Here is a 13593-nt window from a genome sequence, read left to right on the forward strand (position 1 = left end):
TCTGAACTTTATACAAGTTGGAATTCTAAATGTTTATGGTGGAATTCTAAACCTTTTTTTGTTTAATTAAAATCCTTTTAATTGTAATTTTTGTATTGTAGAATTTAAAAAAATTGTGATATAAAAATTCCTACATTCTACTCAACTATAAAATTCCTAATTCTACTTGATTAATGTCATGCCATTAATGATTGTGAAATTTTACATTTTGCTTTATTACAGAATTGTTTTCGAAAACGTTCTGTTTTCAAAATCGAAACTCATTCTATTCAACAATTACACTCTTTTTTTATGATCGTAAAATCCTAAATCTGGTTCAGCTGTGTAACTCTTTGAATTTAAAATTTGACTATTATTTTTTCAGTGTTGGAAGTTTTTCAGATGAGAAACTCTTTACAAAAACTTTACAGTCCGAGAACCAAGATCTCGACTGTGGAGTGAAGGGAATCAAACACATTCCAGCAGACGCTGGAAATGGAACACAGCCGATTTAGTTTCCGCTTCTGCAGCACGAGTTTAGTCAAGTCCTGGAACTTCTCTTTCAAACACACACACACAGAGTCAGCAGTAGAGTAGAGCAGAACATTCCTCAGTGTGAAGCATGGGTTCCTCTGGATCAGGAGGTTTCAGCACTGTGGGGTTACACATGGAGATTGATGAGACTGAGAGTGAGAGTGACACACAGAGAGAAAGAGTGTGTGTGTGTGTGTGTGTGAGAGAGAGAGAGAGAGAGATGCATGTTCTCTGAGTGGAACTCTCGTCCCTCTGCTGGACACAGCATGTCAATGCAGCTATATTTCTCACACACACACACACACACAGGTGTTTCTGTATCAAAGTCCAGATTATAATCATGACAGGACACTCAGGCTAAACTGCGGTGGATGATATAATGATGATGTTGTCATCGTTACATTTATATGAACTTCTATATACAAATATATTGCGTCATTTCTATTTTATTCTCTCGATTTGTAACGCTGTTAATAATGAAGTAAACCATTAAGTAAGGAATAAACCACTGTGTGTCATGCTGTAACAGGAAAACAATCAACGTCAGAGAGTTACTGTTTCCATCCAGGAGCTGATGATTTTCCTGCAGGAAAGTGTTTTATTCCTCTTACACCACAGTAATGTGTCAGTGATTACAGTTTATTTATTTATTCATTAAAGTACAACATACTTTTTATCCATTTATAGTTACGTGTCGTGTCGTGTCGTGGAACGTCCACCAATCAGGTTCGTTCCTGATTGTTGTCGTTTACCCGCACTGCTCACTGTCGCTTCATGCGGACTTGATTGTGGAGAGCTTTGAACCGTGAATTCATGAACCTCGATCTTGTGATCCAATAGAAAACAAGTGGGCGGGGCTGTGGTGGCTTTGATCTGTTAAAGAAATGGACGAGCTGCTTGTTATTGATTCGCATCACATCATGTTTATGCCTCACTGGTTTTTTGCAGATGTTTGACGCAGATCTGGATCTGAGGGGGAAAAAAATGTTACTCCGTCATGACATTGTGTGTGCGTGTTTTGGCAGTGTTGTGTGTTCTGGGCTCAATATGTAATAATGTGTGTGTGTGTGTGTTATGTTGTAGGTGCTGTGTGGGGTTCTGGCCCGTTCAGGGCACACGGCGCTGTAACCAGAGCCTGACCTGTGCCCCATTCACCGAGAAGACAAGAGAGAGAAAACGAAAGAAAGAAAAAGGAAGCGGAACAGGAAGAGGCGGGTCTTTACGCCACCATGGCTCTGACCGACAAACACAAAGTAAAAAGGCAGCGATTGGACAGAATCTGCGAGGGTAAGGACGATTCGGATTCTGTGTCCGTTGATTTGCATAACTGCTTTGTGGGTGGAGCTATTTGATTTTTTTTTTGACATGGCGGAGAAACACATGCGAATAATTAGATGTTATTTTCTCGAACCATTCGTACAGTACGGGATAAATCCAGTCCAATACTAAAGCTGTAGTAAAATACTGCGTTCAACTAAATCTCGCAACTTGGAGCGCCGACTAGACCAAAACAAAGCATACGCCTGCTCAACAAGTGACGTCAAATCAACATGGCCGCTCACAGCAACAACGGGACACAAAATGAGTTATACTGTATAAACGAGTACGCTGCAACCGCGCTATAACGAACTCTTTTACTACGAGCTTTCAAAAACAAAAACATCACTGTGTCACGTCCACATGCGTTTGTGTTCAGACCACCATTCCAATACCATGCACCTGTTCTGGATTAGAGTGCAATCGCAGCATGTGCTTATAAACCCTGTCTAAACACACAGACTTGGCGACATATACGTGCTGTCTCGAATGTCTCACATTACCAAGCCTTATATCTGTGCGGTGTCTTTCTGGTTTTGACTTTGTTTTGCGTATTTGGACTCCGCCTTTTGTCTCTGCCTCCACCGTTCTGTTTGTGTGTCGCGTGACCTTTGCCTGTTTCACGATCCTGCCTTTCTTTGTCTTATGTTTTTGACCTGTTTGCCTGCCTGTTTGTAAATAAACACTCTTCCTGTAATTACATCCATCATTCATCTGCACTGAGCCATGCGCTCTTCTTCCACCCGCAGACAAACAATAAGCAATCGAGTCCGCAGTCAAGTTCACAATACGCATTACACAATACACTAACAATGAAAGGTACACTGGGTTATAGAAGTGGGGATCGGCACTGCTCAATGCGCCTTTAGGGCGTGGTTAGTACTGGGACGGGAGCCTGCCTGGGAAGACCAGGTCCTGGTCTGGGAAGGTCTTTGACTTTTTTTTAATCAATCACGCAAAATAAAGCTGGTGTTCGGTGATATGGTGATGCCAGGTTGTTTTTTGTTAAGGGGTTGGCCCTGGTCAAGCTACAGCTCGCGAATACTTGTCGATGAAAAGTTTGGTAGCATCGTCACCAATCGTACGATGCACTGTGAATGTTGTCTGAGTTTCATGAGTTGTTTTTTGGTGTGTTTCCGCCTCATGAGTGGCCAAAAACGTCATGAAAAACATTGAAGCTTGATGGCGATGTTTGTATCGGCAAACTAAGCGGCGAACACTCGCAGATGGGTTTGAGAACACTTCCTGAAGTTCGGGGAAGCGTCGCCACCAAACGCCTCATTTTCATCCATAACCATCGCAAAGAATCGTGAGCTGTAGCTTGAGGAAACCAGCGTGAGATAGGTGTCGATATTTACGTTCGTGCAGTGAATGTGTAATTTGGGTTGATCGAGGAACAACACTGTGTGTGGTAGAGTTTTGCTTTTGTTATCTCTCTCCCTTTCTCTCTCTCTCACTCTCTCTTTCTTTCTCTCTTTCTCTTCCTCTCTCTCCCTCTTTCTTTTTCTCTCTCTCATTTTTTCTTTCTCTCTCATTTTTTTCTCTCTGTCTCTCTCTTGCTATTTCTATTTCTTTCTCTCTTTGTCTTTCTGTCTCTCTCACTCTCTTTCTTTCTCTTTCCCTCTCACTCGTTCTCTCTCCCTCTCATTCTCTCTCATTCTCCCTCTTTCTTTCTTTCTTTCTTTCTTTCTTTCTTTCTTTCTTTTTCTTTCTCTCTCTTTATCTTGCTCTCGTTCTCTCTCTCTCTCTCTTTCCCTTTCTCTCCCTTTCTCTCTTTCTCACTCACTCTCTCTTTCTCTCTCCTCTTTCTCCTGCTCTCACTCATTCTCTCTTTCTCTTTCTCATTTTCTTTCTTTCTTTCTTTCTTTCTTTCTTTCTTTCTCTTTCTTTCTCTCTATCTTGCTCTCTCTCATTCTCTCTCTTTCTCTCTCATTTTTTCTTTCTCTCTCATTTTTTCTCTCTGTCTCTCTCTTGCTATTTCTATTTCTTTCTCTCTCTTTGTCTTTCTCTCTCTCTTTCCCTTTCTCCTTCTCTTTCTCATTCTCTCTCTCTCTCTCTCTTTGTTTCTCTCTCTCTCTCTTTCTCTCTCTGCCTGCTGGAACATTCTTGTTTGCACGGTTGGTACTGTATCTCTTTTATTCCTACATTTCTTTCCTTGATGTTTCCTGAGATAACACGTCGTGTGTTCCTCTTTATACGGGGAGTTTTTGCCTCGAGTTCCTGGCACGCTTTCTGTGATCATGTCAGTAAGATGTTGCTGAGGAGCGCAGCGTGAGTCTCGCTCGTCTTTATGGTGGGGATTTAAAGACACGGGTTGTGATGGGAGAGAGATGAGAATTTGGCAGGATTTCTCAGCTTCACCTGCAGTAGGGTTTTGGCCGGCGTGCAGGACGGCAGATGGACCTCAGCAGTGCAGGTTGCTGGACCAGAGACAGACACACACACACACACACACACACACACACACACACACACAGGCATCCTGCCATACTGCTGCACTGTGGACACACATTTGGTAAAGACTTAAAGACAAAGCCATCTGTAGTGGTGTGTGTGTGTGTGTGTCTTGCATCACAGGTATCATCACAATTACAGACTGACTGGAAGGAGATGATTCGATCAGATTATACTGAATATTTACATTTGTAAAATTTAAAAATTGTTAACATTTTTTCCCCCTTTCATGTTGTGATAGACAATAAACCTTGTTTTTCATCGTTTTTATGCCGGTTTTATGTTTTCTGTCCATCCGTGATTCTCGTTAGAGCGATAAAGTGTCTATCTCTCTATCTCCTTAGGATTTTTAGGAAATGGTGATTATACCCAGGATTCTATTTTTGCTGTTGCTCCGAACAGGCTCAAGGTCACAGCAAGGTTAAAAGTACATGCTGAAATTGCGTCCTCCTTGTTTGACACATATTTTAAATGTTATATTTTATCTGAGGCGTACACGTTAGTAACAAGAAATCATCAACATCTTGTTAACAGTTTGTTCGCAAACTTACAGTTGTGGTCAGAAGTTTACATACAGTGACATGAATGTCATGGCAGTATTTGGGCTTCCAGTCATTTCTCTGAACTGTTCTTTTTCTGTGGCAGAATGATTGTACAGCATACAGCTTTAATTAAAAAAAAAAAAAAACCACAAGAATTTGGTGCACAAGTTTTAATTTTATTTGGGTTTTCTAAAATCAACACAGGGTCAAAAATATACACTACCGTTCAAAAGTGTGGGGTCACCCAGACAATTTTGTGTTTTCCATGAAAAGTCACACTTTTATTTCCCACCATAAGTTGTAAAATGAATAGAAAATCTAGTCAAGACATTTTTCTGGCCATTTTGAGCATTTAATCGACCCCACAAATGTGATGCTCCAGAAACTCAATCTGCTCAAAGGAAGGTCAGTTTTATAGCTTCTCTAAAGAGCTCAACTGTTTTCAGCTGTGCTAACATGATTGTACAAGGGTTTTCTAATCATCCATTAGCCTTCTGAGGCAATGAGCAAACACATTGTACCATTAGAACACTGGAGTGAGAGTTGCTGGAAATGGGCCTCTATACACCTATGGAGATATTGCACCAAAAACCACACATTTGCAGCTAGAATAGTCATTTACCACATTAGCAATGTATAGAGTGGATTTCTGATTAGTTTAAAGTGATCTTCATTGAAAAGAACAGTGCTTTTCTTTCAAAAATAAGGACATTTCAAAGTGACCCCAAACTTTTGAACGGTAGTGTACATACAACACACAATATTTGGGTAAAATGTCTCTTCACAAGATTTACCTGCTTGACCAAACATTTCTGTTGACCATGAACAAGCTTCTGGCAGAATTCTGGTTGGATATTTCACGACTCTTCATGGTAGAATTGGTAGAGCTCAATTAAAATTTTTTTTTCTTGGTATGGACTTGTCTTATAAGCACGGTCCATATATTTTCAATAGGGTTGAAGTCAGGACTTGTTTTAAGCTTAACGTTAGCCTGCTTTATCCTCCACAACCAGCTCTGATGCGTGTTTGGGTTCATTGTCCTGTTGTAACTCCCAAATCGTGTTCAAGTTTCTGATGGTTTATGCTGAGGAATTCTGAGGTAGTCCTACTTCTTCATTATTCCATCCACTTTGTGCAATGAACCAGTTCCACTGGCAGCAAAACAGCCCCAGAGCATGCTGATCCTTCCACCACCACCACCAGCTGGTACAGTGTCCCTCTGTACATGGTGGTCATTGTGGCCAAACAACTCAATCTTTGTCTCATCTGACCATACAGCTTTCCTCCAGAAGGCTTTTTCTTTGTCCGTGTGGTCAGCTTCAAACTTTAGTTAAGCTTGAAGGTGTCAATTTTGGAGCAGGGGGTTATTTCTTGGATAGCAACCTCTTAGTCCATGCTGATCTGAACTGTAGACAGTGATCCATCAGCTTCCAGTTCATGGCAGGGCTGTGCCATGGTGGTTCCCAGGTTGTTCCTGACCATCCAAACCAATTTTCTTTCAGCTGAGGGTGACCGTTTGGGTTTTCTTAAAGCAAAGTGGTTTGGCAAAGTGACTACACCTCACAATAACTTGGATACAATTGTTTGAACTGATCTTGGAATTTGCAGTTGTTTAGAAATGGCTCCAACAGACATTCTGAAGTTGTGTACATCTGCGATCCTCTTTCTCAGATCTGCACCGAGCTCCTTGGACTTTCCCATTTTACTGTGTGTTGGTCAATCCGATGAGTGCTGTAAACAAACCCTTTTTATGAAGGCACAGAGAAGCTACCAGCTGTAGTCAATCATGATCACTAACAGGAAGTTAAAAGACCTCAGCCTTGGCAAGATAAGAGACATTTTGGAAGTTTCAGCACCTCTGAATTAATAATCTAAGTGAGTGTATGTACATTTTTGACCCTGTATGTATAATTTTGACCCCTGAATTCAGAAAACCCAAAGAAAATTAAAACTTGTGCGCCAGATTCTAGTGGGGTTTTTTTTTATTATTAAAGCTGTATGCTGTACAATCATTCTGCCACAGAAAAAGAACAGTTCAAAGAAATGACTGGAAGCCCAAATATTGCCATGACATTCATATGACGTACAGTATGTAAACTTCTGACCACAACTGTATATATCACGATGCTGTACATATTGTGTATTATTCTATCCACATTCACTGGATATGAGCAGTCACACACTCTGATTGGCTACTCTACGACTCGGATATCAGCTCATATACCGTGAGTAGAGAGAAACAAAATGGCGGAGCGTGTTACTGAACCAACCGAGGACGAAATAAAAACTACTCAAAAACAAAACCCAGAAAAAATACCAAAAAAGCAACAACAAAAAAATGGAATGAAAGTATTTGATGGTAAGAACATATCTTTTTTCTATTATTATTATTATTATTATTATTATTATTATTATTATTATTATCGCATTTTTCACAAATTGCTCTTGTTTGGTTTGCTTCTTGAAAGACTGTTTATCGTTCCTGCAGTCTGGACACGTCAAAGCCTTTCCACAGTTCTAAAATGAGACCGAAAGCTGTGATTATTATTACAGGCTTTACGCATTAAACGTATCCGGAAACGGTGATGTCGTTCATCTACTTCAGGGCTTTTCAAAGTGTGGGGCGCGCCCCCCCCGGGGGGCGCCACAGTTCTTCAGGGGGGGCGCAACGTGAGGAAAAATAAACCAGAATAAGTTACTATTGCGGACATTTAGCGAACTTCAGCTAGCCTTTACCAGAGACAAAATGGATCGATTTTTAGTACCTAAAGCTACAGTGAGTGAGGAGACAGAGTCTGGGCCAAGCAAAAAAACAGCCTCCAGGATGTTGCGATTTGCAACTTCAGCGCAAATTCAACCAATCCCCGCGAATTCAGGGCGGTGTTGCAATTATATCCAATCACCGCAACTTTCCCGCAAATTTGACCAATCGTTGGCGTCGTCTTGAGGTGACGTCGACAAACTACCTTCCGCCTTACTTCCGTGTATACGTTCAAGAGAAGCAGCATGCGCGCAGTGTTGCCAGATTGGGCGGTTTCAAGTGCATTTTGGCAGGTTTTGAACATATTTTGGACTGGAAAACGTCAGCAGTATCTGGCAACATTGCATGATGTGCGAGTCAGTGTTTATGTAGGCTTAAATTCTGTTACTGAAAGTGTGTTATGTTTACAGTGAAGGACTGTGTGCACTTTATTTTTTTTTTACTTAATACAAGAAATTAATGGATGCCAACATTTTTGCCAAAATGGTATTTTATTTTCCATTGTTTAGGCAGCTTCAGCATCATACTGTGAGATTCTGTTCAAATTGTTTTTTTCTTCTATGAAGCCTGAGCCATTTATTTTATTAGTTTATAATTATTGTTTAATTTAGTTTTCAGGAGAGACTGCCTGCACACAGTACTAGTATTAATATTGTTTTTTTCTTACATGAAAGCTGAGGCATTTATATTATATTTTAAGGTAACTTCATATTGTGCTGTGAGGTTCTCTGCACTTTAACTTTTGAACCAACAGGAGCATTTGGATAAGTAAAGCCTATTTTTCTGCATTTTTGTAGTCCTGGTAATCTTTTATATTGGTAAAGTTGTTTATAGGACCATTTCTCAGTGTCTGTTTTTTTAATCAATAGTTTTTCAGTAATAAATTAATATTTAACATATCACTCAATTTTAATCACAAAAAGAGAAAATCGCAACAATTTCTCACAACTTTCACTTCCTCCCGCAATGTAATCGCAACAAAAACCTAAACACCGCAACTTTCATCGCAATTTTTTTGGAACCCCCCCCGCAACATCAGACATTTTAGCCTGCAACAGTCACAAAAAAGGCCCGCGAAATCCTGGGGGGACTGAAAAAAGAAGGAAGTATGACCACGATTATTTAAAGTTTGGATTTTCATGGACTGGATCTGAAGATGCTCCACTGCCATAGTGTGTTGTCTGCCAAGAGGTGCTAGCTAACGATGCTATGAGATGTTTAAAATGTGTAAAACAAGATGTTTTAAAAAGCACAGATGTTTAAAATGTGAAAAAGAAAAAAATAAAAATGTGTACAACAACCATTTTTTAAAAACACGAATGGAACATTAAGTATAGCAACAACAAAAATTGTAAGGGGGGGGGGGGGGGGGCGCTGTTGTTTATTTGCTCTCTGAGGGGGGGGCTGACTCTCCCACACTTTGAAAACCCCTGATCTACTTCTTACACCTTTGTAACGAACAACTCCCCTGGCCTGTTTATCTCTCTTGTATTGAGAAGAAAGTGGTGTGTATTCTGGTCATTTTTCCAGCTCAAATACTCAAAAAAACATAAGCGAGTGTTTTCATTCTTGATGTCTGATCACGACTTATGGATCCTGTTCGGTCAGCGTGTTGTGTTTTCTCCGGTTTCTGAAAGGTTTTTCTTCCAAGCTTCTGAATTTTAATCACAGGATCGTTTTTCTCTCTCTTGAGATGTTGACTTGAAATAAAGCATGCTCTGTTGTGCATCGAATAAGAATTAAGTCATGATTAGTGTTCAGATGCGCGAGTGTTGGAAACCCTTTGGCTATATGACAGATGATTAAATCATCACGCAGGCTAATATGGATCCTGCATGATCGAGGGTTGTTGTTGTTGTTGAGAGCTGATAGTTATGTTTATTGAGGCAGCTGGAGGAAAAGGAACAGTTCAGACCCAACGCTGATGATGCGCATTAACTGTACTGTGTCAGGGACGGATCCAGCCCAAGAATCTGACAGATGCACATTTGCAGAAATATATTCACTAATTTTACCAAATCGTTATGGATTTTCATAGTGGCGTAGAGCACGCCGAGCCCTTTCTGAAGACGGCGGCCACAGCCTGCTACGACCACGGCTTGGCCCGGTATTCACCCTCAAAGCCTCGTGTGAGTGCCGCTCACCGAAAACTTTAACATGAGCTCTGGCTCCAGCCGCACACGCATGCAGGGATTTAAAAATTCATAACTTGGCCACCGAAAGTCGTAGCCCTGCCAGACTTTACAAACACCTCCGTCTCCCCAAGACCTTTCAAAACAGCCCAGGCACGACCCACTACGACTGCGGCTAGGCCTGTTATTCGTGACAAATTTCAACCGCTTTCTGGAGCATTTTATTGGTTTGACCTGGATTCTTTGTCTCAGGTCGTGCGATACAAAGCATCGTGAGAATGCAGGTAATCAGATCAGGTCAGCATCACTGCTTACCACAGGTGGTCGGATCCTGAACCATTGGTTGAACGTGGCTATAGCCCATGTAGCCAGTTATGGCTGGGTTCTTTCCCAAACTGATGCTCACATAATCAGTTTTCCTCTGGTTCATCAGACACAAGGTACGCCACCACTCTTGCTGGAGCAGTTGGGGGTTAGGCGCCTTGCTCAAGGGCACTTGAGCCAGTCCTGCTGGTTCAGGGAATCAAACAAGCAACCTTTTGGTCCCAAAGCTGTTTTTCTAACCACTTGTCCATGGCTTCCCTCCTCCTTTCGTGCATTTATACTGTACTGTAGCTACGTTTAATGTTGTGAAACAGCCATGAAACAAATTAGCTCCTGTTCGTACTTAAGAGAAAAACCGCAGCTTGTCATGTGAGTTTAGGAGAAACCACAAAGCATAAACTCTTCTGTCCTGGAAATATCAGAAAACTTGATGTTTTACAGCATTGTTCTGACTGTTACAAAGCGCTGACACTGCAGACTAGACCCGGGACGATTACCGATAGACTCCAACTGTCTGTCTCTGGGAAAACGTGGTGTCTGAAGCTTTAAAATCAGCCAAAATAAACTGTGTTGTATTTTATTTATAATATATGCTTCCTTGTTTGTCTATTTTGTCTCTTATATGCACTTTAATAACCTGCTGTCTGGCTTCATGGCAGAGCATCAGAGCAGCAAAGCATCTTTCTTGGACGTATCTAAGCTTCACTTGTTCCTGCTGCGAGCACATAAAGCCATGACTGTCTTCGAAAATGAAACAGCGTGTTGTTTATCAGAGAGACTTCACTATGCAGGAATTTAATAAACATCTCTGCTGCTGTTTAACACAGAGCACGTAATTTATACTGTACAATTTTAATAGCAGAGCTCTAGACTTTAGAGAATATGGTGATGCATCGAACAGATTTTTGATGGCGTTTGCAACCGTATGACGACCGTACGTACGAATGACGTCTGTGTACCACCACAGGGAACCCGATCGTAAGCGCAAGGCAACGTATCTCAACCATCTCATCTCTCATCTCATTATCTGTAGCCGCTTTATCCTTCTACAGGGTCGCAGGCAAGCTGGAGCCTATCCCAGCTGACTATGGGCGAAAGGCGGGGTACACCCTGGACAAGTCGCCAGGTCATCACAGGGCTGACACACAGACACAACCATTCACACTCACATTCACACCTACGGTCAATTTAGAGTCACCAGTTAACCTAACCTGCATGTCTTTGGACTGTGGGGGAAACCGGAGCACCCAGAGGAAACCCACGCGGACACGGGGAGAACATGCAAACTCCACACAGAAAGGCCCTCGCCGGCCACGGGGCTCGAACCCGGACCTTCTTGCTGTGAGGCGACAGCAACAAGTGTGCCGCCCTTAGGCAATGTGTATGACTGGTAATTACTAACACTGGCCACGAGGCGGTGTGTATGACCGGTAATTACTAACACTGGCCACTAGGCAGTGTGTATGACTGGTAATTACTAACACTGGCCACTAGGCGGTGTGTATGACCGGTAATTACTAACACTGGCCACTAGGCGGTGTGTATGACTGGTAATTACTAACACTGGCCACTAGGCGGTGTGTATGACCGGTGGTACACGTACACAGACAAACCACAAAAAATCGACTCGATGGGTTTACCATTTTTTCTTAGGTATGGTGCTCCACTGGAGCTCTGCTATTATTGTGTGTGTGTGTGTGTGTGTGTGTGTGTGTGTGTCTGTTTGTCAGATGGAGAGTGTGTGTGAAAGAGAGAGAGTGTGCTCATAGATGTTGCGTGTGCATGTGAGTGCATACTTGTGAGTGTGTGTATGCATATGCATATGACTGTGTGTGTATGAGTGTGCACAGAATTGTATATATCATCAGACTCATGATATCCAATATTTTGTAAAGTTTCAGATCAATCCATCAATGAATTGAACATTTTTCCCCATTTCCTGCTTGGCCAGATGGTGGCGCTGTTCTAGGCATCTGAATTACACATGTGAATATCATCACAATCATAATACACAATATTTTGTAAAGTGTCAGATCAATCAGTTAAGACATTGCCAATTTCTGGCACATTTTCTGCTTGGCCAGGTGGTGGCGCTATAACAGGCAGGCCCATTGGGCATCAGGTTATCATAATAATCATAATATCTATTGAAGTAAGAAGTGTCCAACCATACAATCAATGCACTGTGGCTTTCTGACATGTTTCCTGTTTATGTGGCAAGATATTAAAATCATAAGGCCATTTCAACATATTACAAGATATCAAAAATCCCTTCGCAATTTAATATCAGTGACATCTTGGCATCGCGTATAACAAATTTCACATGAATCTCATGAACCGTCTAGGAGGAGCATGTTAAAATTCATCATGTGTCAAAACACACACATTCAAAACCCTATTCTTCCAGTTGGTGGCGCTATACCAGACAGGCCCATAATGGCTAAAGAGTATCAGAATCATATTACAAGATATCAAGTTCAACATTCAGTCCCCCCAGGATTCCGCAGGCCTTTTTTGTGATTGCTGCGGGCTAAAATGTCTGATGTTGCGGGGGGTTTTCCAAAAAATTGCGATGAAAGTTGCGGTGTTTTTTAGGTTTTTGTTGCGATTACATTGCGGGAGGAAGTGAAAGTTGCGAGAAATTGTTGCGATGTTCTCTTTTTGTGATTAAAATTGAGTGATATGTTAAATATTAATTTATTACTGAAAAACTATTGATTAAAAAAACAAAGGCACTGAGAAATGGTCCTATAAACAACTTTACCAATATAAAAGATTACCAGCACTACAAAAATGCAGAAAAATAGGCTTTACTTATCCAAATGCACCTGTTGGTTCAAAAGTTAAAGTGCACAGAACCTCACAGCACAACATGAAGTTACCTTAAAATATAATATAAATGCCTCAGCTTTCATGTAAGAAAAGAAAAAAAACTATTAATACTAGTACTGTGTGCAGGCAGTCTCTCCTGAAGACTAAATTAAACAATAATTATAAACTAATAAAATAAATTGCTCAGGCTTCATAGAAGAAAAAAAAACAATTTGAACAGAATCTCACAGTATGATGCTGAAGCTGCCTAAACAATGGAAAATAAAATACCATTTTGGCATCCATTAATTTCTTGTATTATGTAAAAAAAAATGTAACGTGCACACAGTGCTTCAATGTAAACATAACACACTTTCAGTAACACTATAAAGAATTGAAGCCTATATAAACACGGACTTCAGATTCAAAAGGAAATGCCTCAGCCTTCATATAAGAAAAAAAAAACTATTAATACTAGTGCTGTGTGCAGGCAGTCTCTCCTGAGACTCGCACATGCTGCTTCTCTTGAACGTATACATGGAAGTAAGGCGGAAGGTAGTTTGTAGCTGAGTAGTGATGACAATGACCGATGTGTCTATCAAATTTCATGAGTTTTCGTGCCTCAAATAAGGCCAAACGCGACAGAAAAATCTCATCTCATTATCTGTAGCCGCTTTATCCTGTTCTACAGGGTCGCAGGCAAGCTGGAGCCTATCCCAGCTGACTACGGGCGAAAGGC

General features: G+C 41.1%; 1 protein-coding gene across 5 annotated transcripts in view; it reads left to right on the forward strand.

Annotated features, from left to right (window-relative positions):
- The window catches only part of LOC132897922 (C-terminal-binding protein 2), a 245156-nt gene that overhangs the window by 170017 nt on the left and 61546 nt on the right, over nt 1-13593 (forward strand). For 4 of the 5 annotated variants that reach the window (XM_060939203.1, XM_060939204.1, XM_060939205.1 and 1 more), the window contains exon 2: nt 1597-1800. The exons of the other annotated variant lie outside the window; for it this stretch is intronic. In XM_060939203.1, coding sequence (XP_060795186.1) covers nt 1743-1800 — 58 coding nt within the window. In that variant the 5' untranslated portion in view covers nt 1597-1742. The remainder of the gene's footprint in view (nt 1-1596; nt 1801-13593) is intronic. 5 annotated transcript variants of the gene reach the window in all.

This window comes from Neoarius graeffei, chromosome 14, assembly GCF_027579695.1.
Source record: "Neoarius graeffei isolate fNeoGra1 chromosome 14, fNeoGra1.pri, whole genome shotgun sequence".
In the NCBI taxonomy this organism is placed as follows: Eukaryota; Metazoa; Chordata; class Actinopteri; order Siluriformes; family Ariidae; genus Neoarius; species Neoarius graeffei.